The 24,319-nt window shown below is 53.3% G+C and overlaps 1 protein-coding gene across 7 annotated transcripts in view; it reads left to right on the top strand.

The window, feature by feature from the left end:
- Positions 1 to 869: 869 nt before the first annotated feature.
- The window catches only part of KIAA1755 (KIAA1755 ortholog), a 39,986-nt gene continuing 16,536 nt past the window's right edge, over positions 870 to 24,319 (top strand). For 2 of the 7 annotated variants that reach the window (XM_070589194.1, XM_070589195.1), the window contains exons 1-4: positions 963 to 1,222; positions 11,231 to 11,428; positions 15,243 to 16,581; positions 17,068 to 17,265. In XM_070589194.1, the coding sequence (XP_070445295.1) occupies positions 1,220 to 1,222; positions 11,231 to 11,428; positions 15,243 to 16,581; positions 17,068 to 17,265 (1,738 nt within the window). In that variant the 5' untranslated portion in view covers positions 963 to 1,219. Of the gene's footprint in view, positions 1,223 to 11,230; positions 11,564 to 15,242; positions 16,582 to 17,067; positions 17,266 to 24,319 lie in introns of all 7 variants that reach the window. The other 5 variants (XM_008517423.2, XM_070589192.1, XM_008517425.2 and 2 more) reach the window with 5 other exon arrangements.

Raw genomic sequence — 24,319 nt, 5'->3', positions numbered from 1 at the left:
TGGAAGATGGGCTGTGAATGAGGCTGGAGCTTTGAACTTAAACCCCTACTACCACACTCTGCTGTTTTCAGTTCTTTGCTTACTCTCAATTTCTTTAAGCTTAATACCTCAGGGCCTTTGCACATGCTGTTCCTTCTGCTTCGAACTCTGTTTCTCCCCCTACTCCTCACTCCCACCCCCTACTAGATTATACATTACCTGAGGGCAGGGACTCTGACTTGTTCTGGGTCCAATGTTTGATAAATATGTGGATGAATCCCAGAGTCATCTAGTTTCTAGTCTCCCTCTAAAGCTGAGGAACAATGGCTTGGCCAAGGTCACAAAGCTAGTCTTTATCTGAGAGAAATGAGACCAGAACGCGCATAGGGCTACCATCATCTCTAAGCCTTGAATTGGGCCATCATGATGGTGGGTGGGGTGGGCTTCACAGAGGAAGGGCGACACGACAGATGCTTGCTCCTTGCCACCAAATCTAGGAGGCCGGTATTATCAGTATCATCATCATCATCTCCATTTTACAGATGAGCAAACTGAGGTTTAGGACAGTTGACGATTTGCTGGAATCCCCCAGCTGGAAAGTAGACGAGGAGGAGACCCCCATCCAGGTCTGACTCCAAAGAGGGGTACGCGCTGAACCCTCCCTCTGCCGGTCTGAACAACGGGGGCCGCGGGGCGGGCGGGGCAGCCAGACGCGGCGGGAGCGCCCGGGAAGGGGGGGCGGGGAGGCCAGGGCGCGGGGCGGCTCAGCGCGTCTTGGCAGCCGGCGGCCGGAGGGCCGGGAGCGGGCCGCCTGCTTCTCATCTCGCGCCGCAGCGGGCGGGCGGGGGCGCGGCGCCGGCACAAAGGGGCTGCAGTCGCGCCGGCCCGGCCCACGCGGGGAGCCGCGCTCCGACCCGGGCGGGGACCCCGGGCCGCCTCCGCCTGCCCGCCCCGCCCCTGCGGCCGCCCCTCGGTGGTGGCCCGGCCCCCGCCGCCGCGTCTCTCCCCGTCTCCAGTCTCGGTCTCGCCCGTCTCTCCGGCACCCCTGTCTCTGTCTGTCTCCCTGCGTCCTTGGCCTCCCCTCGGAGATGAGGCTGGGGTCGGCGCCCCGGGCCAGCCCGCTCCGCTCGCCCCAGTGCTAGGAGGGGGCCGGGGCTGCACCCGACAGATCGACCAGCGGACCGACTGACCCGGCACCCAGGAGAGGAGCAGCCGCCGCCTCCACTTGTAGCCCGTCACCATGGTAACGCCTGCCAAGGCCTGGACCACCTCGCTCTGTCCCCTTTTGGCGGGTCGCTGCCCTCGAGGGGGTGTCCAGGGCAGACCCCTGCCTTTTACGCTGAGACGACCCTCGGGTCCTCTCCAGCGGTCTGTGCTTAACTGCCCCCCACCAGCAGGAGTAGGGGTGGGGGTGCAGGAACCCTTCTCGGGCGACGTCCTCGCTCCTCTCTGGGCCTCCATCTGTCCGTGTGAAGTGGGTGGAGTAAGATGAGAGGACTTGCAAACTTCGACACTGGCCCGGCCCGCAGCGCAGGTCGGAGCTGGCACCCCAGCTCTTGGGCCCTGGACAGAACTTGCTGGTGTCGCATTTTAGAATCGGGGCTGAGGGTCAGATATGCCTACTGTCCCCACGGGGGTTTGGATGGGGGTTAAAGGCCCCTGGCAGCCCAGGCGGGCAGTGTGGGGCAAGGGGGATTAGGGGTGCCGAGGGGAGAGGGGAGAGCTGCTCACCACGCTTGGGGTGGTTTCACTGCTTGAGACTCAGCAGGAAAGGCAGATATGCAGGTAGCACTGGGAGAGATGCTCCCATGGGAATGGGGTGGGAGGTGGGCCTGCGGAGGGGGAAGAGGAGGGCAATACCTGGATGTCGTGGTTTCCTGGGCTGACACCTGGGGATGGTTGAGGTGCTCTGGAAGAGGGGAGTGTGTGTGCGTGTGTGTGTGTTTGCACCAGTATCTAGGAACAGAGAATGAGAGAAAGGCATGTTTTCAGGGAATCGCAGCCCAGCCGCACACAGGCCCGGGAGCCCCGGGCGGCTTCTCGGGAGCCGTGGTGGTTTGGGAAAGAGCTATGACGACAGGCCATGGCTTTCACCCCTTGACTGTCACTGACCACGCTGGGTTTGTGTGGGTTTTCGCTATGTGCACATTCATATGCAGAAGAATTCTATATAGAGATGCGTTCACACACACACATGCGCAGAGCACACCAAAGCGTGTTCCCTCTGACCCACACGGCTGCGCACACGTGCCCTGCTCTCCCGAACTGCAAAATATGAGCATACACGTGCATACACACCACACATATGTTGCAAAGCCGGGCTCCTGAAGCCATGCTCCAGCAGGGCCGTGTACACGCACACTGCTCTCGGAGCTGTTTGCCCGGAACCATCGTAAGCTAACAGTCATTCACCTTTCGCCATGGGCGAGGCTCGGTGCTGGTGACTGACATGCGGGAGCTCGTGTAACTCACGCCAACTCTAAGGGCAGACCTGCTGGTGTCTCCACCCCACTGTGCAGACCCGAGGCTCGGGGAGCTTCCGTGGCTGCCCAAGGTCACCCTCCCAGGAAGTGGGGGTTAGGACAGCCTGAATTCTGAACCTGCACTCAGCTGTCATGGCCACCCCAGAGCCACAACCTGCGCCAAGTGGTGTTTGCCAAACCTTGCCAGGTTTTGGACCTAACCCAGTTATTAGCATAGAATCCAGAAACTCCTCACTGAACCGCAGACCCTCCCATCAAGGGTCAGACACTGGGTGGCTCCTCTCGAAGGATGAGTAAGTCTGTCCTAAGTGGGAATGATGGACAGATTTTTCCCCCACCTCTGTTTTTAAATGTTAAAGGTTGTCACCTGCCCATCTCTCTGGCTTCACTTTTGTACTCCAGCCACTCTAACCTTGGTTCAAAGCCTCTTATGTTCCATGCTCCTTTGTGCCACAGGGCCTTTGCAAATGCTATTCTTGCTGGGTCGAACACCTTCCCCTAATGAATTCCTATTCATCCTGTAAATCTCCACCCAACGTCACCTCCTCAGGAAAGCCTTTCCCGATTTCCCCGACTCTCACTCTAGCATGCCAGATATCTCTCCTTCACGGCACCCATCACAGTTGTAATTTTCATGGGGTGATTTGATTAATGGTTATCTAGTGTTCTGGGGCAGCCCAGTGTCAGAGCATCTCTTGACAAAGGGGCTTTCCAGTCCCACATTCCCCAAATTTTAGTATCATCGTAACAATTTTTGCATATCCATCTACTAGATAAGTTATTTTAAAGAAATAATGAAATCTACTACTTCTTATTTGCTTAATACTTTTCTTTAAATCAACTTACTTTATAAACTTACAAATTTATTTAAATAGGAAATTTTATATCTCACTGTGAAAAATCAGTATCCATCATCATGAGTAGAAAGTAACTGTGAAAATATAAACAAATTCGTGTTAGTAACTTCCGGCTGGAGGAGGTGGGCGTGGATGATTCCAAGCCCCCCAGCTGCTTTCTTTTTGTTAAAAGGAGCAATGACCAAGTGTCAGAGAGGTGTTTAAGGTACACTGGCGCTGAACTGAGACTTTCTCCTTGGTGTCAACAGAAGGACTGGAGAGAGTTGCAGTCACTTCCTTACTGTGATTTCACGATGAGCTCATGTCCTCCCCGGTTCATCCTGTGGGCCACCTGTCATCCCCTCCCACACTTTGAGAAAAGCTGGTTGAGCCTAATTCAATTCATGCAACATTGCAAAGTACCTACTTCGTGGCAGTGCCCCAAAGCACCTACTGTGTGCCCGGCCCTGTGTAAGGACCGAGAGGGGGGGTGAGTAAGCCCTGGGCCCTGCCTCGGGGGCCGGCAGTGTGTGGGGAAGGCCTGCCCACGCAGAGATTTCCGTCCCTTTGCCTGGAAGCACATGTGTCGTGAAAAGAGAAGAGATGCAGGTGGAGTGGGGCTCTGAAGGGTGAGAAGGGGCTCGCCCAGGCCGGGGAGGGGCGCGGGTTGATTGCAGGCAACGATTCCCCAGGTGGGGCACCCACCACGGGTCCGAGGAGGGGCGACTTGCAATGGCACATAGATGAACATTATTTACTTTGGAGCTTTTCATCTTAATGAGTGTTAGGAAGTGATTTAAATAGCACAAACACGTGAGAATAAATAGAAATAAATTTAAGTTGAAAATGAATTGACAGAAAGAATACTGGGAAGGGAATAATCAATATTAAGTAAACAATAAATTAAGATATGTGAACAGCAGGAAAAACTCATGAATGCGGCTCGTGGGTGATTGGGAAGCCCTGGGCTGGAACAGTAAAGTGTGTGAGAAGGAGGAAAGGTGTGCTGAGTGTGGACTGATGGGACCACCAGTGCCGGGCTGGGTGGCTAAGGTACTGGGGAGCCACTCAAGATTGTTGAGCAGTGGAGGGTCATCACTGGATCTGGGTGTTAGAAAGGCCATTGCAGTGGCCAAAGGGGAGCCTGGTCTGGTGTCAGGGAGACCCAGGAAGGAGCAGAAGAGCTGGTGCTTATGAGTGTGGTTCATATCCCGGTCTACCATTTACTGGTGGAAGAGCCTTGGGCTCAGTGCTTCAATCTGTAAAATGGGAATTAAAATATCCATCCCGTAGAATTGTCGGTAAGATGAAATAAAATGATGTATAGAAAGTATTTAGGATAAGTCCTGATACAGAAGGCGTGCTCGGTAAGAAGAAGCTCTAGTTATAACTGCTGTTGTCATTGTGTGGTTTGGGTGCAAGGTGGTGAACCCCAAGGCAGAGGCAAAGGAGACAGGGAGAGAAAAGAACAAACACAAAACTAAGGCCCAGAGAGGTGAAGTGACTTGCTCAAGGTCACACAGATGATCCATGACAGAGTTGGACTTGAACATGGGTCTTCTGACGCCCACTTGTTTCGTGGGTCACTGCGTCTGAGCTGTTTTTCCAGTTTCTGAAAGGTGTTTTTAATAAGGAGCCAATTCTCGCTCATACCTCCACCCACACGAGAATAAGAAGGATTTAAAGCAGGAGAAGTTTTCGTTGGAAGTGAGCAACAACTTCCTGGCAGCCAGAGCAACAGAATGCTGGTTTCAGCATCTCCAGCCTGGAGAAGTTCAGGAGGAGTGTCCCAGGCAGTTGAGCCTGGTGGTCACATCCTGACACCCACGGGGCTGTGTCTGGCACACAGAGGTGTTTGGTTTGGCAAACCTTTAAAAAATTGGGAGGTTTTACTAAAATATCAGTAGATCAGGCAATGCTGGGTGACGGCAACCCTCAGCTGGAGCTGATGAGATGGGCCGTGTGCCCCATGCCCCACTACTCCCTATTGCTTCCCTGACACTGAGGCTGACTATCAGGGGCCGCTCACCGAGGGGCTAAAGGGGTTATTTTCTCACACTCGGTGCACTTCTGTCTTCCCTGTCACCTGCCAGGCCCCTGTAGTAGGCATTTGCCTCTGTGGCTGCTGGTTTAAACTCTCCCCGGGCCTGAGGAGGGAGACGGATGAGACAGACCTTTTAAACCTTTCTCACCAACTGAGGATGAATGGCTCCCATTTGGAAACCACATCCCAGCCCCAAACCTTCCTGAACCTGATTATACCTTGAATTCTAGGATGGCCCCATTGGAAGGGCCCTTGGAGATAGATAAGCCCAGTGCCCCCATTTTACAAATGGGGAAACTGAGGCCAGGCTCACCCAGGAAGTCAAGGGTGGAATCTCACCTTCCCTGGGTATTTCTGCCATGGAGGGGGCAGGGGTTGAAGGCGGCCCTAGGACACGGCCTACTCAGCTTTTTCAACCCTCCCTCTTCCCAAGCCAGGAGGTGCGGGTGCCAAGTGACACTAAACCCTTTGTCTGTTGGAGTAAATGGATAAATCTGGACCTTTAAGAAGAGTTCAGTCCACATCTCAGAAGGTCCAACTAACAACATCTGGTGAGACCATTTAAAGAGGGAACCAGCCTTAAAGACACACACGATCCCTCTTTTATCCTCCCCCCACCCCCCCATGATAAAAGCTATACACGCTGGTTACAGAACCTTTGGAAAACCCAGCAAAAGATGAAGAAAATTAAAACGGTGCCTTACAAGGCCTGGCCCTCACAGCCCTCAGGGGGAAGCAGTTAATACTTTCTTTCATGGCCTCTTGGCTTGAGATCATACTGGATGGGAATTTTTCCTTAAAAACATTCCAGTAGACAGAAGAATAGCCCCCCCTGGGGTGGAGGAGTTGTCTGGGAGGGGGCCTCTTCCTGGGGGGATGGAAATCTCAGATACCGGTCTGGGGAGTGGTTATAGGAGTGTGTACATAGGGGAAAATGCATCAACCTGTGTATCTCAAATTTATTTTACTTTATAAAGATAACTCTTAAGATTACAATAATAATAAAGGCCCATCGCAAAGACCTGGAAACAGAAACATACAAACACCTGTACTCCCGCCTCCTCCGGTGCCCAGATGGAACCGCCGGGAACAGACACTTTTGTGCGTCCTTTGGCACCACACAAGGGGCCCCGTGTCGGTGCAGGAGGTCCCAGAGCATCGCATAGAGGCCAGCCCTGCGGGCCGTTCTGCCGGGCCCTTGGCGGCTCCTTCTCTGGCCTGCTTGCAGGGCAGGGGCTGGAGGGCTGCACAGCGCTCTGGCTGTCTCACCTTCTTCCTTTCCAGCTTCATGCTGTCTCCCGCGTCGGCTGCTGCCCAGGAGCAATTAAAGGCCCAGCCGCGCTGCACTCACGGGGAAGGAATGGAAACACGTCGATTAAGTTTCACGGAAGTCCTTCTAAGGGGCCCACGTCTGGCCGGCGGTGTCTGGCTTCCTGTGGTCGCAGGCGGGGCTGCCCGGTGGATTTTGAGTGGGGAGTGGCCAGCCTTCCTCCTGCAGAGCCCAGGCCCTTCACCATGTGCGTCCCCCAATCCTTGGACAGCGTAGGAGCCCCTGGGGTCCGGGCCTGCCGCAGGTAACGCTCTGGCCAAGAGCTCGGAGTCCCATTAACTTGGAACATTCTTCCTTTTGAGTGGCTGCTCCTTAAATGGTTACACTCTGCGGCCCGCTGAGCCAATCTGTGAACGCCAGAGGCCTCCGGGCTGCGAGGCTGAGTCTGCAAAAGGCAAACAGCTTCTTTAGGCCCCATTTGAATTATCAGAGGCCCGGCAGCTGGGAAGGTCACCCCCAAGGCTGGTGGCTGCTGGTGGCCCCAAGGCAGACGAGGCACCAGGAGACAGGGGCAGAGGGCGGACTCAACCAGCCCAGACCTGGGTTGGATCCTGGCTCTGTCTTTCTCCTTCTCTCTGTCAGCCTCAGTTTCTTTATCTAGAAAATGGGGTGTCCTTACTGTGCCCCTAGGATCTTTCTGTGACTGAGAAGGAGGATGTGAGTAGAGGGCCTGGTGCATAGCAGGTGCCTGGAAACCGTTGTTATTCTTGGGGTGAAGCTAGTGGATTCAGGAGGAGACCAGGACAGGGAAGATGTCTTCACACAGAGGCTGGGACCTGAGCCTTGTTGGACGCGATGAGTAAAAATAAAAAGCAGGGATGATAACAATAGCAGCAACATCTTGTACTTTTCCCGACACCCCTTACATCCATTATCTCCCTGTGTCTCCAGAACAATCACCTGAGCGAGACAGGTTAGGAACGAGAATCCTCATTTACAGATGGGGAAACGGAAGCACGTCAAGGAAGAGACGGTTTAGCTCCTTGTTTCCCAGAGGTGGGGTTGCAGACTGCTGCTGCGACACAGGTTGTCACAGACTGGAACTAAGTAGTGTGGAATCGTGCCGAGAGAGGGTTGGGCCCTTTGGAATTCTCTGATCTGCTGAGGACCAGACAGAATGCCTCCCTCTGCTGGGAGGATGCCCGTAACATCTTTCTCATGCGTGGCGACCCTGCTTTGGAAAAAAGAGACAGAGAAGACCTCCTGGGCCTTCCGGAGGTGACCAGCTGCCCCTAGAAGGTCATGGCAGTATTTGTTCTCATTCTTTACTTTTTCACTTAAAAAATAGATTATTTATATAGAAATAGAACAGCAAAATTAAAATATATTTTATATAATAAATCTATGTTTATTATATAGTTATCTATTATATTATTTAAATAAATATATATTATTTGAGATATATACTATAGCTATTCTAATAATACATATAAATATATTTATATAAGTAAAATAACATAAAAACCACCCAATCCATCATTGGTTTATTTTTGGAGTTACATTCTGTTTATGCCAGTGGGTCCTGATTTTTCCATTTATGCTGGTGATACAATAATAACTCGAAGATGATCACCAAATTAGCAGTGTTGGCTGCTGTATATTTAGAGTGCCCACTAAATCTGCGTGGATGACCTTGTTCACGCTCGCTCGCTCTTCAGGGCAGGTATGGTTGCCATCTTGTTTTACAGATGAGGAAACTGAGGCAGAGAGGGTTGGGTAACTTGCCAGGTCACATGACCATAAGTGGCAGAGGCAGAATTTGAACTCCAGCAGTCTGCTGCATTGTCATCACCAACATGGTGCCACAGAGTCTTCATTTAAAAGGCAATTACGTAAATTCTTAAAAAGTGAGTGGATTAAAGAAAAGCAGTGAGAGCTAACAGTCCAAATGGCACTAGGATATGCTAAACTTCCTGAAGGGGACAGCGAATGACAAGGTTGAAGAGGTTACAAGGCCAGCTGAGCCTTTCCCTGTTCTGTCAAATTGAAGACCCACCCCACCCCCGTGTGACAGTGCCCCTCCTGGGCAGGTGCACTTTCGACATCGAACATTGTCCCCTCTGAGCTCACAGCCATGACAGTGCCAGGACACTCTTTCCATCAGAATGGGGACTGTAGACATTTCATTCTACAAATAGTGATGGCGGGCCTACCCTGTGCCCAGCACCGTGTGCGTGCTGGGGACACAGTGGTGACACTGACATTTCTCTGAATGCCCTGGGCTGGCGTCCTCTGTTTTACAGCCTGCTAGCATTGGAATCTTGCTGGAATCGAGAAGTGCCATCTTCCTCCTCCTTGGAGTCTCTGTTTTATTTCCCTGTCTCCAGGGTCCTGTTTATAAGAATGATTCTTCTGTCCTAAATAAACTCCCTTTATGTTGGATTCTCATTCATTCTCATCTTCCTCTGCATCCCCCAGTGAGACAGGTGCACTCAGAGCTTGCGACGAGTCTGGGGCACCCAGCATGGCTTCCATGAGGCTTTCTAAGAGTTGAAAATCATAACCCGTGGATTCTATTACTCTACCTGGCTGGGAACCTCTGGCCTTGTCCAACTTTCCTGTTTTACAGAGGGGAAAATTGTGGCTCAGAGAAAGGCATTTTTATTCATCCTGCCACAACGTTTACTTACCTGTTTGGTGCCAGGTGCTGAGGACCCTGGAGGGATAGGAGCCAGTGCCTGCTCGGTTTGTTTCTATTGCTGCTGAAACAAATTTAGTCGTTTAAAGCAACATAAACTTATTATCTTGCAGTTCTGTAGATTCGAGATCAAGGGGGTCTCCCGGGGTGCGGGCACACTGGAGACCCACAGGAGAATCCGTCTGCTTGCCTTTTCCAGCTTCTAGGAGCCGCCCACATTCCTTGGCTCTTCCTCTACTTCCAAAGCCAGCAGCATTGCATCTCTCTGTCCTTCTTCTGTGGTCACATTGTTCTCTGGCTCTCAGCTCTTCTGTATCCTCTTCTGCTTTCGAGGACCCTTGTGACTGGATTGGGCCCAGCTGGATAATCCAGGATAATCTCCCTATTTTCAGGCCGGCCAATGAGCAACCTTCATTCCTCTTTGCCAAGTAAGGTAGCATATTCACAGGTTCCAGAGATGAGGACATAGGCATCGTTGGGGCCATTATTCTCCTTACCACTCCTGTCCTCAGGGAGCCTGGAGTCCGTGAGGGAGATGGCAATCAGTGTGTGAACCGCTATGATGGGGGCACCAGAGAAGCCCAGAGAAGGGGGCACCTGACTCAGCTGGGGCGGGGGGGCGGGGGGGAAGACAGAGGAAACCTGGAAGAGATGAGGGCTGCCCTGGATCTTGAAGAACGAGACGGAGTCAGCCAGGTGGAGAGGGAGTGGAAGAGGAAGGAACTGCATGTGCAAAGGCCTAGGGGAGAGCGAGAGAAGGCATGTGTCATCGAGGCGGAAGCATGGAGAGGGGTGGTGAGGCTGGAGGCAAGGCTGGCGGGGCCATGGGGATCTGGCTGCCTGGAGGCCGGATGCTCAAAGGCAGTGGGGGGCCTTTGAGGACTCTGAGCAGGAGCCTGAGGGGGTCAGGTCGGCATCTGAGAAAGGCCGTCTGGGGTCCTGTGGAGAAGGGCTGGAGGTGAGGCAGACTAGAGGTGGGAACCCAGTGAGGAGGTGATTCGGTGGAAGAGGCGATGGAGGCCTGGATCTGGCGGGAGCGAGTGGTGGGCGAGCTGTTGGAGGTGAGGAGACAGGATAGGGCATGGCCGAGGGCTATGCGTGGGCGGGGGAGGCAGTAAGAGGGGCAGGATGATGGCAGATTTCTGACCAAGGAGTCTGACAGGCTAGTGGGGACTGAGCTGGGGACATGGGGGGACAGTAGGCTTCGGAAGGTGTTGAGTTGGGTTTGATGTGTTGATGGTCTTCGCCTGAGAGACGTCTACGGGAGGCATCCGAGAGGCAGCTGGATATATGAGTCTGGGGCTCATATATCAATTAGGTGTCACGTAATTATATATCATATAAACATATATCAGTCAACTTGTATCAGTTAGTTATTGCTGTGTAACAAACCACCCCAAACCCAGTGGTGGAAAACAGTCATCCCTTACTGTCACTTGTGAACCTGCATGTTGACTGGGGCTTGTCTGATCTAGGCTGGGCTTCACTGATGGCTCAGCTTCAAACTGCAGGTCCACGGGTCAGCCAAGGGGTGGGATTTGGGGAGGCTACCCTCTCCCTTCCCTCTAGCCCTGACCTGGATGACTTCCCCCATTTGTCTACTCCACCTTGGACCAGTGGATGACATTTGAGCCAAGATCTACAGGACGTGAAGGAATGAGGATGTCTTAAGGAGGAGTATTCTGGGCTGAGGGAACAGCCAGTGCAAAGGGCCTGAGGTGGGATTGTGGCCAGTGTGTCTGAAGAACAGGAAAGAAGGCCAATGTGGTTGAGGAGGGTATACAAGCGGGAGGGGATAGGAGAGGACGTCAGAGAGTTAGCAGGGGCCTTGGTCATACGGGGCCAGGAAGGTCATGGGAAGTGGCCACCCTTATTATTACTGCTTACTATCACTTTCACCCTTTCCTCCTGTCCCCACAGGACCCCCCATCCCTGGACACAGCCATCCAGCACGCCCTGGCGGGCCTCTATCCCCCTTTTGAGGCCACGGCGCCCACCATCCTCGGTCAAGTGTTCCGTCTCCTGGATTCTGACTTCCGGGGAGATGGGCTGAGCTTCCTCCTGGACTTCCTGATCCCTGCCAAGCGCCTGTGTGAGCAAGTGCGCGAAGCAGCCTGTGTGAGTCGGGGGGATGCAGGGCCAGGGGGCGAGCTCTCCCAGAAGGCCATGGGGCTGGAGGTGAGCAGAGAAGGAAGCGGGCTGATGTGTGTCTCATCTCAGAGCAGGAGCTGAAGATGTGGGATGGTTTTCCAGGTATCATTGCTTCCTAAGGGGAGAGTTCAGCCCCCTAGTGGAGCGGGAAGCTCCTTCAGCCCTTTACCCTCTGACACAGAGTCATCAATCGCGTTTGCATTTCACTGGCGGGGAGGAAGCCCTGGATAAAAGCAAGTCTGCCCTGGGTCTGGCGTTGTGGGCATTGCCAGGCTGCCTTGGCTGTGGTGGGGCAGCTTCAGTGGAAAGAGCAGAGAATGTTCCAGACCTTCTGGGGAGCCCTTGAGGCCACAGGACTCTCGCTTTCTTCCCAGGAGATCCCTTCAAACCAGATCTCAGGGAGGGCTCTCCTGAGGCAAAGGGGAAAGAAAAGCGTGTCAGGCAGGACTCACTGCCTGCAAATGACAGATCCTCACTCTGACGGGGACAGGGTGATCTGGCCTCGGGCCCGAGTGGACCCTCCCATCAAACCCCTTGAGGACTCTTTCTGTCTCTTGTCTCTGCTTCTTCTGCTTGCCAGCATCCTTCTTACAAGCTGGGTGTTCCCACAAGGCTGGAGCCCAGGGCAGCCCTGGGATCAAATCCTACCCTGGAGAGGAAACGGAACTCCTCCCCATCAGCTACAGATAGAAAAATCACAAGCAAGCATCCTGATTGGCCAGGCTTGGGTCCTGTGTCCATCCCTGGACCAATCACTGTGGCCAGAGGAGTGGGGTACCAGGATTGGCCAGGCTTGAGTCATATGACTACCTCTGTGGCCAGAGGATGGAGTCTGTTTTAAGTAATGGCTGGAGAGAGGCATGAGGAGAGCAATCCTCAGATGCCCACTGCTGGAACTTGCCCACCCCCTTCACAGGGTTGCCAACTGTGCCCTGCTCTGCTTTAGTAATGCCCACCCCCTGCGCCCCTAGCCTCAAGAATCACCAAGAGGGTCTTAGGCCCCACCAGCATTTCCTGAGCTGCTCATGCCTGTCAGGGACATGGTACATCAGGAGCAAAAAGCAAGGGTGGGAACCATGTGCGTCGCTTCAGTGATAGACAGAAACTGAATGTGGGGCTGGCCCCGTGGCGTAGCGGTTAAGTTTGCACGTTCCACTTTGGCGGCCCCGGGGTTCACCAGTTCAGATCCCGGGTGCAGATATGGTACCGCTTGGCAAGCCATGCTGTGGCAGGCATCCCACATATAAAGTGGAGGAAGATGGGCATGGATGTTAGCTCAGGGCCAGTCTTCCTCAGCAAAAAAATAAAAGAAGAGGATTGGCAGCAGATGTTGGCTCAGGGCTAATCTTCTTCAGGAAAAATAAAAATTCAGGCTTAGGAGCCAGAATCAGAGATGGTTGGAACTGGAAAAAAACAGATCATTCATTTAACATGCTTAACACTGCCCAGCGTGCAGAAATAGCTACATACACATTCATTGTTATTACAGGGGAAGGAAGAGTCTCATTGAAACACTTGCGGCCGACTTCCACACATCCACATTGACATTGTTTCATGCATATCCTTCCCCATCATATTTCTTCTCCCTGGCAAGCTATCCAATTGCCCACTTCCTTTATTTGGCAATTAAAACTACATTTGCACTGTCCTCTTCCCCATTTCTCCCAGGGACGAGGGTCACCTTTCTACTTCTTTATTTGTCATTATAGACAACTTTAATTTAATTGTACTTATAGATGAATTCATGTCACCTCAGAGCAGAGGGTAGTAGCCTGGGACTAACAGTATGGCTTCGGGGCCACATGAACCCCAGGTGCGAATCCGGGCTCCATCACTGTGAACTCGGGGGATCCATGTCACCTCTTGAGCTTCAGTTTCCTTGTGTGGAAAGTAGAAATGTTGATAACACGGCACCTACTTCGCTGAGATGATGCTCACAGCCTCGCGCAGAGCCTGGCAGGCAGGCAGTGCTCAGTAGCTGCTGGCTGTTACTATCCCACTTCTTCCTTTCTCCCTCTGAAATAAGACTGTGCCAGCCTCAGAGTCTGCCTTTGTAACCACAGGCACCCAGAGGCAGCCACCCTCAGATGAAGCCTAGTGGATATTAAGGACAGTCAGAGCCGATTCATAATATAGGGTCCAGACCCAAGTCCTGCTTTTTGCTGCTTATCAGCTGTGTGACTATAAGCCTGTTCTTTGACCTCTCTGAGCCTCAGTTTCCTCATCTGTAAAGAGAGAATAATAATGACTGAACTGCCTGCACCACTGAGTTACTGTGAGTGTCAGATAAGATAATCGCAACTGTCATCTCTGTGGTGCTTTGCTGTTTGCAAAATATCGCTGGGTTGTTCCGTCTCCTTCAATGAGAAGGTGAAGGAAAGCATGTCATAAACAGCAGAGGGCTCGGTGAAAGGGGTGGAATAGCTCACAGACTCACAGGGTTTATGGATAGGAAGCTTCTCTGAGGCAGCCAGGTCTATGGCGTAAATGGGATGAACTAGTTTATCAGCTTGGGGCACAAGTATGGTCAGATCTCATTATTTCCCCAATTAATAATTCCAGGAAACACTTGCTTAACTAACAGGAAGTTCAGTGTCTCCCGTCTACACGTCCAAATTATATAAGATCATCTGGGGTTTGCTCGGTTGACAGGATCAGACTCTTTTCCAAAAGCCAGGTAGAGAAAGACATGTCGTCAGCCCAGTGGAGCTGTTGTTTCCGTGGTTGCCACGTGGTGTCACAGTTGAACACTGGTCCCCGCACAGCCCGGTGGAGAGGCTCAGCCCAGACGGGTCACTGTGCTGGGGCCGACTCCGGGATGACTTGCTGTGTCCACCTGTACCGAGAATTGCTGGCACTTTCTATTTAAAAAAATTGTTCTTTTTAGGTTTTGCCTCATCTGCCATGTTATCACCACCAATGGGAAATTAATAAATTAATTAATTAAATAGTAAACAAACAAATAAATAATAAACGTTCAGGCCCGGAATAGTGGAATGACTTTTTTTCAACGTCATCGAGCAAGGCAGGCAGGGTCAGATTTCCTGACTTCCCACACAGTACTGTTTCTACTTCACGCCGTAATCTCTCTAGAGAATGGTATAAAGGCAGTAAATTACCTTTTTGTTTTTTAATTGAAAATCCCCACAATTTTTCAAAGAGTAAATGTTGTCAAAGGGAAAGGAAATTAATATTTATTTTACATCTACCTATTATATGCCAGGCATTGTGTTGGGGATTTTTGGTACATTTATATAATCTGGCTTAATCCTCATCCCAAACCACTAATACCAATATGTATCGTTATTCCTATTTGCAGGTAGGGAAACTGAGGCTCAAAGAAATTCAGTAATTTGCACATTAACGATTCAGATCTTGGGGGCCCTGTCTCCCTGGCTGTAAAGCGGAGGACTCCGGCTTCAGCTGGGACGAGAGGGGCTTTAGATGGACGGGGAGGAGAAGGGCGCAGGAGCCTCGTGGGCGGGGCACTTGCTAACTGGTGCCTGGCACTCGGAGCTCTTCTCCCCTGGGCCAGTGGGTTAGCAAGTATTTTCAAGGTTCCTGGTGGGACTGGGGTGACACAGAGGCGCTGAAGGGACAACATTTAAGGAGGCGTCACTCTCGGGCTGCGGGACTTGCAGGACCCCGTGAGCGAGGCCCCCTGAAGTGCTGCGTCCTCTCTCGCCGCACCCCGGCCCCCGCCTGTTCCAGGTTCCATCTGGGAGAGGGATGGGGGCAGATTCCAGGGCCAGACTCTGATGCCGGCCCCTTCTGTCCACAGGCCCCCTACGCACACTGCCTCTTCCTGCACGAGGGCTGGCCGCTGTGCCTGCGGGGCAAGGTCGTGCTCCACCTGGCACCCCTCAGTCCCCTCTCATTGCGTGAGGGCGACTTCTACCTCCAGGTTGAGCCCCGGGAGGAGCAGGCCGTCTGCATCACGGTCAAGCGCCTCTCCTCGGACCTCCGCACGGTGGACACGAAGCCTGTTCCCGTGTCATCCTACCCTCTCATCTTCACCCCAGCGTGGCTGGAGGCCATCAACAGTGACTTTGAGGGAAGTCCCCTACGCAACTGCCTGGTAGCTTCAGAAGATGGGATTGTCCCTGTGCCCTGGACCAAGATAACCTGCCCAGAGTTTGTGGATGACAGACCCCAGGAAGTGGATGTCCTTTCCCCGGCCTGGGGGTCCCTTCAAATAGAGGCCCTCGATTTGAGCAGCCCTCGAGAGCTGCACCAGACCACGTCTCCAGGCAGCCAGGTGCTGCTTGCCCGGAGCTCGGCCAAGGGTAAAGACAGGATGTACGGGAACAAGTACCCGGGGCTCATCAAGGTGGAACAAGCCGGGCCCGGGGAGGCGGCCTTCAGGATGGATGATGTGGCCAGCCAGGACTTGGAGGGGGACTATGTGGCCCTCCTGGACTTTCCCCTGCAGAGCAGAGGAGGGTCTCCCAGTCGGGAGGTGGGGAAATGCCATGGGTGTCCCTTTGGGGCGCTGGAGGAGGCATCTGGAAGTAAGGGAATGCCCGTCTCTCAAAGAATGCTGCCTCTCTCAGGGGCCAGTGGGGGGCCTTCCTTGGAAAAATGGGCTTGTGCGGAGCTGTCAAGCTCAGAGCAGGAGCCCTGCATTTTGGACTCCAGGAAAAAGGTCAACCATCAAGCTACCAACAACAACTCAGCACGCCAGCCCCAAGAGCCCGACTGCAACGTTCTTGGGAACCCACTGCACTATGCCTCTGGCCTCGAGGCAGGTGTCGCAGAAAAGCCAGCTGTCTCCAAGATGCAGGGACCTCTGGGAAACCTGGAGAATATGGTCCAGCTCAGGCCTGGACCAAAACAAGCATCTTCTCCTCGGCTCCGCCCAGCTGCTCCTGCTGCTCCAGCCCCTGAAACCAAGATGGGAGAGGGGGCCACACAGGTCAGTGGGAGGCTCCCCAAGGCCGTGACGGGCCCCAGTAGAAACACCTCCTCTTCCAGATCCCCCACTCCTGGGCTCAAATTCTCGTTCTTGAAGGGGCAGAGGCAAGCCCCGGAGAAAGCCTCGCTCCAGCACGACCGGCCTTGGAAAGTCTTGTGTTCGCTCCACTCGCCCACGCCCCCCCGAGCCAGGTGCTCGGGGAAAGGTAAGGTACCCCCTTGCTCGGCTGGACAGTGGAACTGTCCTCTGGATGTGGTCAGGTGACAAGGTGGCGCAGGTTGTCAGGGACAGAGACCCACCTGGGCTGGCTCAGTCTCAGGGCTTTAGTGCAGGGGTGGCATGTCGAGAGACTTCGTGTCACGGGTCTGGAACTGAGCAAGGCCCTGTGACTCTGTTGACAGACTGAGTCCACACCCCAGCTTTGCCATATGCTGGCCAGGTGACCTTGGTCAAGGACTTGACTTCTCTAAGTCCAGCCTCTCTCTGCACGGTGGGGATCTCACCTGCCTCACAGAGTTGTTTTGAGGTTCAAAGAGACACCAGAAGTGAGGAGCTTAGCACAATGCCCGGCACACTGTAGGAGATCAATGGTTGTAAGCTGTTATCATCAGTCAGAAGGTGAAAGAGAAAACGTTTCCCCTGGGAAAACCCATCTTTTGCTTAACACCCTTTTCTTGTTGCTTTTCCCCAGCTGGAACATCTCATACCAAAACATCTGGCCTGGCCACTGACTCAGGCCCACTGACTGGGGAAAAAACTGGCTTCCCAGAAGCTTCGACAGGCCCTCCAGAAAGAGGCCGCCCTCCGGATGCGGAGCCGCCAGGACCTGAACCAGGGATTGGGGCTCTGAGTGTGGAAGTCCTCCATTCTGGGATAGCATGCCTGCCAGGTCCTCGGGTTCAGGGGCTGGTGGAAGGGGCTGGGGGTGGGCAGTCCCTGAGCATCCTCACATGCTGGTGGGTGTGGGGGAGGCAGGGAAAGTCCTGGAGACCAAGCCCCCCTAGGACTCAGGTTCCTCATCTTTCCAATGAAGGAGCTGGAGTATATGAAAGTGATTTCTAGGTATCCATCCATCCATCCTTCCATCCGTCCGTACTACTTTTGGTGAGGCAGCCAAGGCGGCTGTCTGAGGCCAGGGTCCCTAGAAGCAGAGCCAGAGCCGGGGGTCCTTGGGAAAGGGAGTTACGTTACTGAAGGATGCTCTCAGGAGAAGGGCAGTGAGGGGGGCAGGGCAGAGGAGGCAAGGATGCGGCCTGACCCCACAGGGGCCCTGGAGCATGCATTACACCACAGAGCTGGTTCTGTCTTAAGTGCAGGGGGCTGGCCGTTTGTACATCTGGGCCTGTCAGTCATCAACTGCAGGCTGGTTCTGGGGTGGGGGCACAGCTGGGCCCATGATCCAGTTCAGCTGAGGGCAATTCTTCAGAGAAGGAGGCGTCTGTGAGCCAATTCTAGCCAATATTACAGCCCATGGGGGATGGGTGCCCTGACCTGACGAGGGGGTCTGGGTGGGTGTTAACAGCACCCACTACTGAAGGCGTTATCCTGTTTAATATCTCTTCATCTTTGCAATGAGTATTTATCGAGCACCTGCTGTGTGCCAGGCTCCGGGCCCAGCACTGAGGGTTTAGGAGGGAACAAGTCTGATATGTTCTCTGCTCCCAGGAAGTCTGTGCTGGTGGTGAAGAAAATTCAACAGGTTATTACAACAGGTTATTACAATCCAGTGTAAAAAATGTGTGACCACAGGGCAGTACAGGTGGCTGTGGGAGGACAGCTGAGGCCCCTGGCCCAGGCTTGGGGTGGGGGAGAGGTCAGGGAAGACTTTCTGGAGGAAGTAACGTGAAGCTCAGTTCCATATGTGAGTAGGCATTGTCCATGTGAAGGGGTGGGAACAGCGTTCCAGACAGAGGGAAAAGCATGTGTAAAGATCTGCGGGCAAGAGAGACCACTGTGCTTTCTGAGAACTGACTGTCCTGAAATTCTGTTTTCCTTCATGGACTTCTCTGTCTCTGGGGAACCAGGGCCACTGCTCTGTCTTTTTGAAACTCCTGGAGGCACTGTCTGTCGTCTTCCTGGTCATCTTTGTTGAAGCTCTTGCTGTGTGTTCCCATTTTAATTGTACATGAAGGCTCTCACGATCCTTTTAGGGCTGTCGTGTTCCAAGAGCTCAGCTTTTATCCATCAAAGGGCTCTGTTCTGGGGGCAGGGGACCTTCATTCTAGTTTCCAGTTCCTCTCCCAGCTCCCTGGGTGACCTGGGAGGAGCCACTTGCCCTCTCTGGGCCTCAAGCTCCTCCTTGTGTAAGAGGAGAAAGAGAAGAAGCACACTGAACTTGGCTCACCATCACTCTTTACACAGTGACTCTCTTGTAATTTTTTGGGCTTGCAACATCCACTGATGAGTCCCAAGTGGCTGGAACAGTGCCTGGCACATGGTGGGTGCTCAGAAAGCGTTTGTTGCGTGAATGAACGTTCTCCACGTGGATGCTCCTTCCTCCCTTCCTTGACCTCCTCTTCTTCAGTGATCTTGTCCTCGTTCCCCCCAGCTCCTCCTCCCATGGCCATCCCCACACTGACGGCTCCTCCCTCCTTACACTGCCTCTCTTCCCAGCTCACCCGCCACCCCAATTTTAATAACCTTTTGGTCTCCCAGCACCCTCAACCTATTGATCCAACCACATTTCACTGTCCCTCCCCACGCTCCATCGTGTCCCCACTTCCTCCTTCCCAGCTTAGATTCCATGGCTCATCATAGTCACTTCCTTCCAAACACTCTCAGCTCCCTCGCCGTGCTCTCCCACCTCCACGCTCTCTTGGAGAAATCCCCACCTCAGGCCAGTCCAGTCCCGCCCGCTCCCACTTGCACCCTCACAGCTGAGCAAACCCGGGAGGTCCACGCAACCATGTTGGCTGGTCACACATTGGATTCCTGACACTGACCTCCAGGGGGTCCCAGTGGTGCCTGTGGATTCTGTGACTTCCAGAGCCCGGAATGGTTCCTCCACTGTCCCTCTGACCTTCGACACCGCCTCCCTCAGCCTTACTCTCAGCGGAGACCATCCTTCTTGTCTCACTGAGAAAGCAGAAGCTCAGAAGGAAAACTGCAAACTCCTGCCCGCACACTGAGCTCCCTGGGACGTCTGTAGGGGCACATACAGCTCTCTCCTGCAGACGCGCCCCCCTCGCAGAGGAACCGCTCTCCGCTGGTGCGCTGCTCCTCCTCGCTACTCAGAGACAGCCCTCTGGCAAGAGCCTCCTCTCTTCCCTACTGATCACCTTTCCTGCCCTCTGTGGAACCTCTACTGGCATAAGAACATGCTGCAGTATGCCCAGCGTGGAGTGACCATCAGGGGCTCACACACTTTCATTCTTATCTTTCTTTTACATCAGGACCCCGCGTGGGAGTTGCCTGGGCTCCCATCTCAGCATCACCTCTCCTCTCCCTCGCTCTTCGACTCGCTCTAATCAGAATTCCTTCCCCACCTTGACTCTGAGACAGGTTCTTCTCAATGTCACCAATGACTTCCACGTTTCTCGACCCGGTGGTCCATTCTCCGTCCTCGTTGTCCGTGCACCATCTGCAGCATTGACACGGACGACTGCTCCCTCCTCCCTGAAATACCTTCTTCTCCCGCCCCTCAGTCCACACTCCCACTGGTTTGCCTCCTCCTCACCGGCCACCCCTTCTCTGCCTCTCCTCCCGCCTTCTCACCTCTCCGCCTGTAGACCTCGGAGGGGCCCCAAAGCTCAGCCCTCGGACCCTCTCTCCTCTCCATACACACTCCCTTCCTTAGCGATGTCATCAGTCTCCCCATTGAATATTTGTTTTAAATGCTGTCTCTGCATTGACAACCCCCATACTTATTTCTCCAGCCTGGACCCCGCCTGTCAGCTCTGCGATCCTTCTTCCAGCTGTCTACGTGATGTCTCCGCTTGTATGTCTAACTCAACATGTCCAAACAGGGCTCCTGACCTCACAGGCCCTCCACCTTCCTAGCCTTCCAGTCTATCTTCATCACAGCACAAGGTGGCAGCTCCATCCTTGATTGCGCTCTTTCCCTTACACCCACATCCAATTTGTTGGCAAATCCTGTCACTTCTTCCATCCAATTATAAGCAGAATCTGATGACTTCACACCACCCAGGTCCAAACCAGCATAAGGAGCATCCACGCCTATTGCAGTCTCCTTGCTGGTCTCCCGGCCTCCATGGGAGCTCCCCTGTAGCCCAGACAGTCCCCAGAGACTGTTCCAAGATCAAGCTCTGCTCCAGGCCAGCCCTTGTGGAGCAGGGGTCCCAGTCCCCTTCCAGGATCTCTTCCTCACCTCCCTTCTTCTCCTCAGGTCTGAGCTCAAACTTTCCATAGAGATCTGTTCTCAGGAAAGAGACCGATCAATGCTAACGTGAACGACTGCTCCCATGCCGGGGGTCGGGGCTCCATTTTAGCCGGCACTGTATGAGTTTCCTGCAGTGCCCAGAGAAAATGGCCACAAACTCGGTGACTTAAAACGAGATAAACTTACTGTCATACAGTTCTGTAGATTAGAAGTCTGACTCATTAAAATCGAGGTGTCAGCAGGCCTGCATTCGTTTCTGGACGCTCTGGGGAGAATCTGTACCTCGTCTTTTCCAGCTTCCAGAAGCTGCCTACATTCCTTGGCTTGTGGCCCCTTCCTCCATCTTCAAAGCCGGCAACATCACATCTCTGACACTTCACCTGTCTTGACGCCTTTCTCTGACTGAAGCTAGGAAAGGTTTCTGCTTTTGAGGAGCGTGTGGTTAGACGGGGCCCACTCAGATCGTCCAGGCTGCTCTCCCATCTCCGGGGCCTGCCTTAATCGCGTCCGTGAGGTCCCTGTGCCAGGTCAGCTGACATATCCACAGGCTCTGCGGATTAGGACGTGGACATCTTTGGAGCCATAACTCTGCCTCCCACAGGCACAAAGCCTGTGAGAGGGTTTCTCAGGCTTTTCACTGGAAAATGCACCCGGATGGAGAAGAGAGGACCCGGGTCCCAGGGCCTGAGACCTCACCCTGAGCTCTCAGTTGCTCTGTACATCTCTTTGAAGTCTTTTTTGTTTTTAAAATTTCTATAGATTTTGTATTCTACTTAAGAATACATTCATGTTTGTTTCAATACGAAAAATGCTCTAAATTGCTTGCCAGTTAACTTACTCACAATTTCCCTCCAAACTGGGAGTGAATGATGCCACAGGAGGTGCGACAGTTTTTCGGTGGCTGCAACAGTTTTTGTGCCCCACCCAGACCCTCCCAGCCTGCAGTCCCCACGCCCACCTGAGACTCGTAATCCAGTGTGAGCAGCACAGCTTCGAGTCAGGGCTCTGAGATGCTGGTGATGGTAATTCTGGCACCAGCTGTCAGGTGAGGGTGGCATCTGGGGTAAAGAGGCCTCCCAGCCGAAGGCAAATCAGAGGACAGTGACCCCTCGGTCCAGTGGACTCAGCCGGTGTCTGTGCTCAGCCAGCCCTGGCAGTGTGCAGAGCCCCATTCCAGGCACAGCTGGGTCCCCACCAGACACAGTGTCCTGGCTGGATGTCCAGAGCGCTTGACTCCTGTGCCACTCAGAGTGTGGTCTGGGGACCAACTACATGGGCATCACCATGAAGCTAGGGAGAGATGCAGAACCTCAGGCTGGCTGAAGCAGCATCTGCCTTCTGACAAGATCCCCAGGCACAGGGAAGTTTGTCCTCCGTTCATTGGCCAGTCGATCACTGGCCTCGATTATCTGCTGCAGGCCTGTGCTGAGTGTGGGGGCACAACGAGCCTGAGCCACTGAACACCCGTGAGGAGCCCTCCATCCTGCAGGACCCAGTAGAGGCCTTCGTCGCTGCAGGAGCCTGGGGGGAGCAGGGCTTCTGTCCAGGGCGGAAGGATGGGTCACGTTCTGGCTGGGCCACAAGCGACGAGGGGAGACACAGTGCATGTTTGTCAGGGCCACCACAACAAAGTGCCACAGAGTGGGTGACTTCAACAATAGAAACTAATTTCTCACAGTTCTGGAGGCTGGAAGCCTGAATAAAGGTGCCAGCAGAGCTGGTTTTCCTGAGGCCTCTCTCCTGGGCCTGTCGATGGCCGTCTTCTCCTGTCTTCACAAGGGCCTCCCTCCGTACTGTGTCCAAATGTCCCCTTCTTATAAGGACACCAGTCATACATGATTCAGACGCATCCTTCTGGCCTCATTTTACCTGAAGTGCCTCTTTAAAGACCCTATTTTCAAATATAGTCGCGTTCTGAGGCCCTGGGGGTTAGGACTTCAAACTACGAATTTTGGGGAGAGGGGAACCCCTTCAGTCCATGACACAGAGTGTGTAAAGGAGGCTGGAAGAGTGTCCACATCTGGGCAGACTTGAGCGCCGGGTCGAGGAGCTTGCACCTGGTCCTCGAGGCCATGAGGAGCCATGGCAGGTCTTAGAGCAGGGAGTGCACCCCTGGAGCTGTCACTGAGCTCCAGCCGTCAGGTCCACAGCAGACAGAAGCTCCTCTCTGGGCTGAATCAGGCGCCATTCCCACCCTCGCTGGCAAGTTGGGGGCCCAGGTCTGTGGGAGATTGGGAACCTGCTGCCTCTCTCCAGGCCTCAGTGTCCTCATCAGTAAAATGGGCCCAAGGACACGCAGTAGCATTTCCTGACTGAGGGACTCATGGCCCCTGAGGGGCCTGGACAAACAGCTCCAACTTTGCCGGTTATCCAACTTTTTCATGGTTTAATCATTTCACTTCTTTTGGACTTTCTATTATGAACAATTTCAAATATACGGAAAAGTAGAGATTATAGTATAATAAACACCCTTATACCCATTACTCAGATTTGAATAAATCTTAACATTTTGGCATGTTTCATCTTTTTTTCCTGAAAATTTTTATAGTAAATTACAGATCTTCATCTTTTACCCCTAAATCCTCCCGCCTGCCTCTCTTCACTATCAGGACATTTTCCTTAATAATCACAATGCTATGAGCAAACCTAACAAAATTAAAAATAATTCCTAATGCTGTTCAATACACAGCTCACATTCAAATTTCCCATATTGCCCTCAACAAAATGTCTTTCCTTTTGGCATCTGTAAATGAATATTAGGAAAAGGCAAACCCACGCCATCGAGAGGGTATGAAGTTTATATACAAATACAAATATCAATCTGTTTGTTTATGTATAAAATATATATATGTAGATATTTTTAAATTTTTCAATTACATCAAATTCTCAAACCTGTGTGGCAGAAAGAACGTTCCAGGTGGTTGCAGCCCTGTGCGAGGCAGCCCTTGGGAGGTGGGTAAGGTTGAGCTGTGAAGGGCCGGTGGAGGGTTGTGCCACATGGGTGGGTGGCGGGGGCTGCAGGGCCGGCCTCTGAGCCGGGGTGCAGGACGGGCTGTCTCCAGAGGCCGGGCCTCCTTCCCCTGCTGCGCGTCCCCGCTCCCCCAGCGTAGACGGCTGCGCTGACTCCCTGGGCCTCGGACTCGTGAGCCCTGTGGGGACGGCGGGGCGTACAGCCCTGGTTCCTGGAAGAGGAAATAGTCTGGAGAAGCCATGGCTGAAAATCTGCAGGAGCAGATAGGGAGCTGGCGGCCGCGGGCTGCATGGTCACCACAGGGGACTGGAGACAGAGGATGGTTAGGACAGCTGCCGCTCAGTAAGCCCTGCCGTGTGGTGAGCGCTTCTCAGAACTATTTCACTTACTCCTTCAAAGAACTTCGTAAGCTCAGTATTTTATTCTCCCCGTTTAACAGATGAGGAAACTGAGGCTCAGAGACACACTGACTTGCCCAAGGACACACAGCAAGTCAGTGCAGAGCTGGGACTTGAACCTCTGTCCGTGTGACCCAAAGCTCATTCCATGAGCTTCGCTTCCAGGAGCCCAGGACAGAGGGACCCCAGAGGAGGGTGAGGCTACCTCTGCCGGAGGAGGCTTCAGGGACAATTT

Source organism: Equus przewalskii, chromosome 21 (assembly GCF_037783145.1).
Source record: "Equus przewalskii isolate Varuska chromosome 21, EquPr2, whole genome shotgun sequence".
In the NCBI taxonomy this organism is placed as follows: Eukaryota; Metazoa; Chordata; class Mammalia; order Perissodactyla; family Equidae; genus Equus; species Equus przewalskii.
The sequence above is the reverse complement of the archived record's forward strand: the minus strand, read 5'-3'. Positions and strand labels throughout refer to the sequence as shown.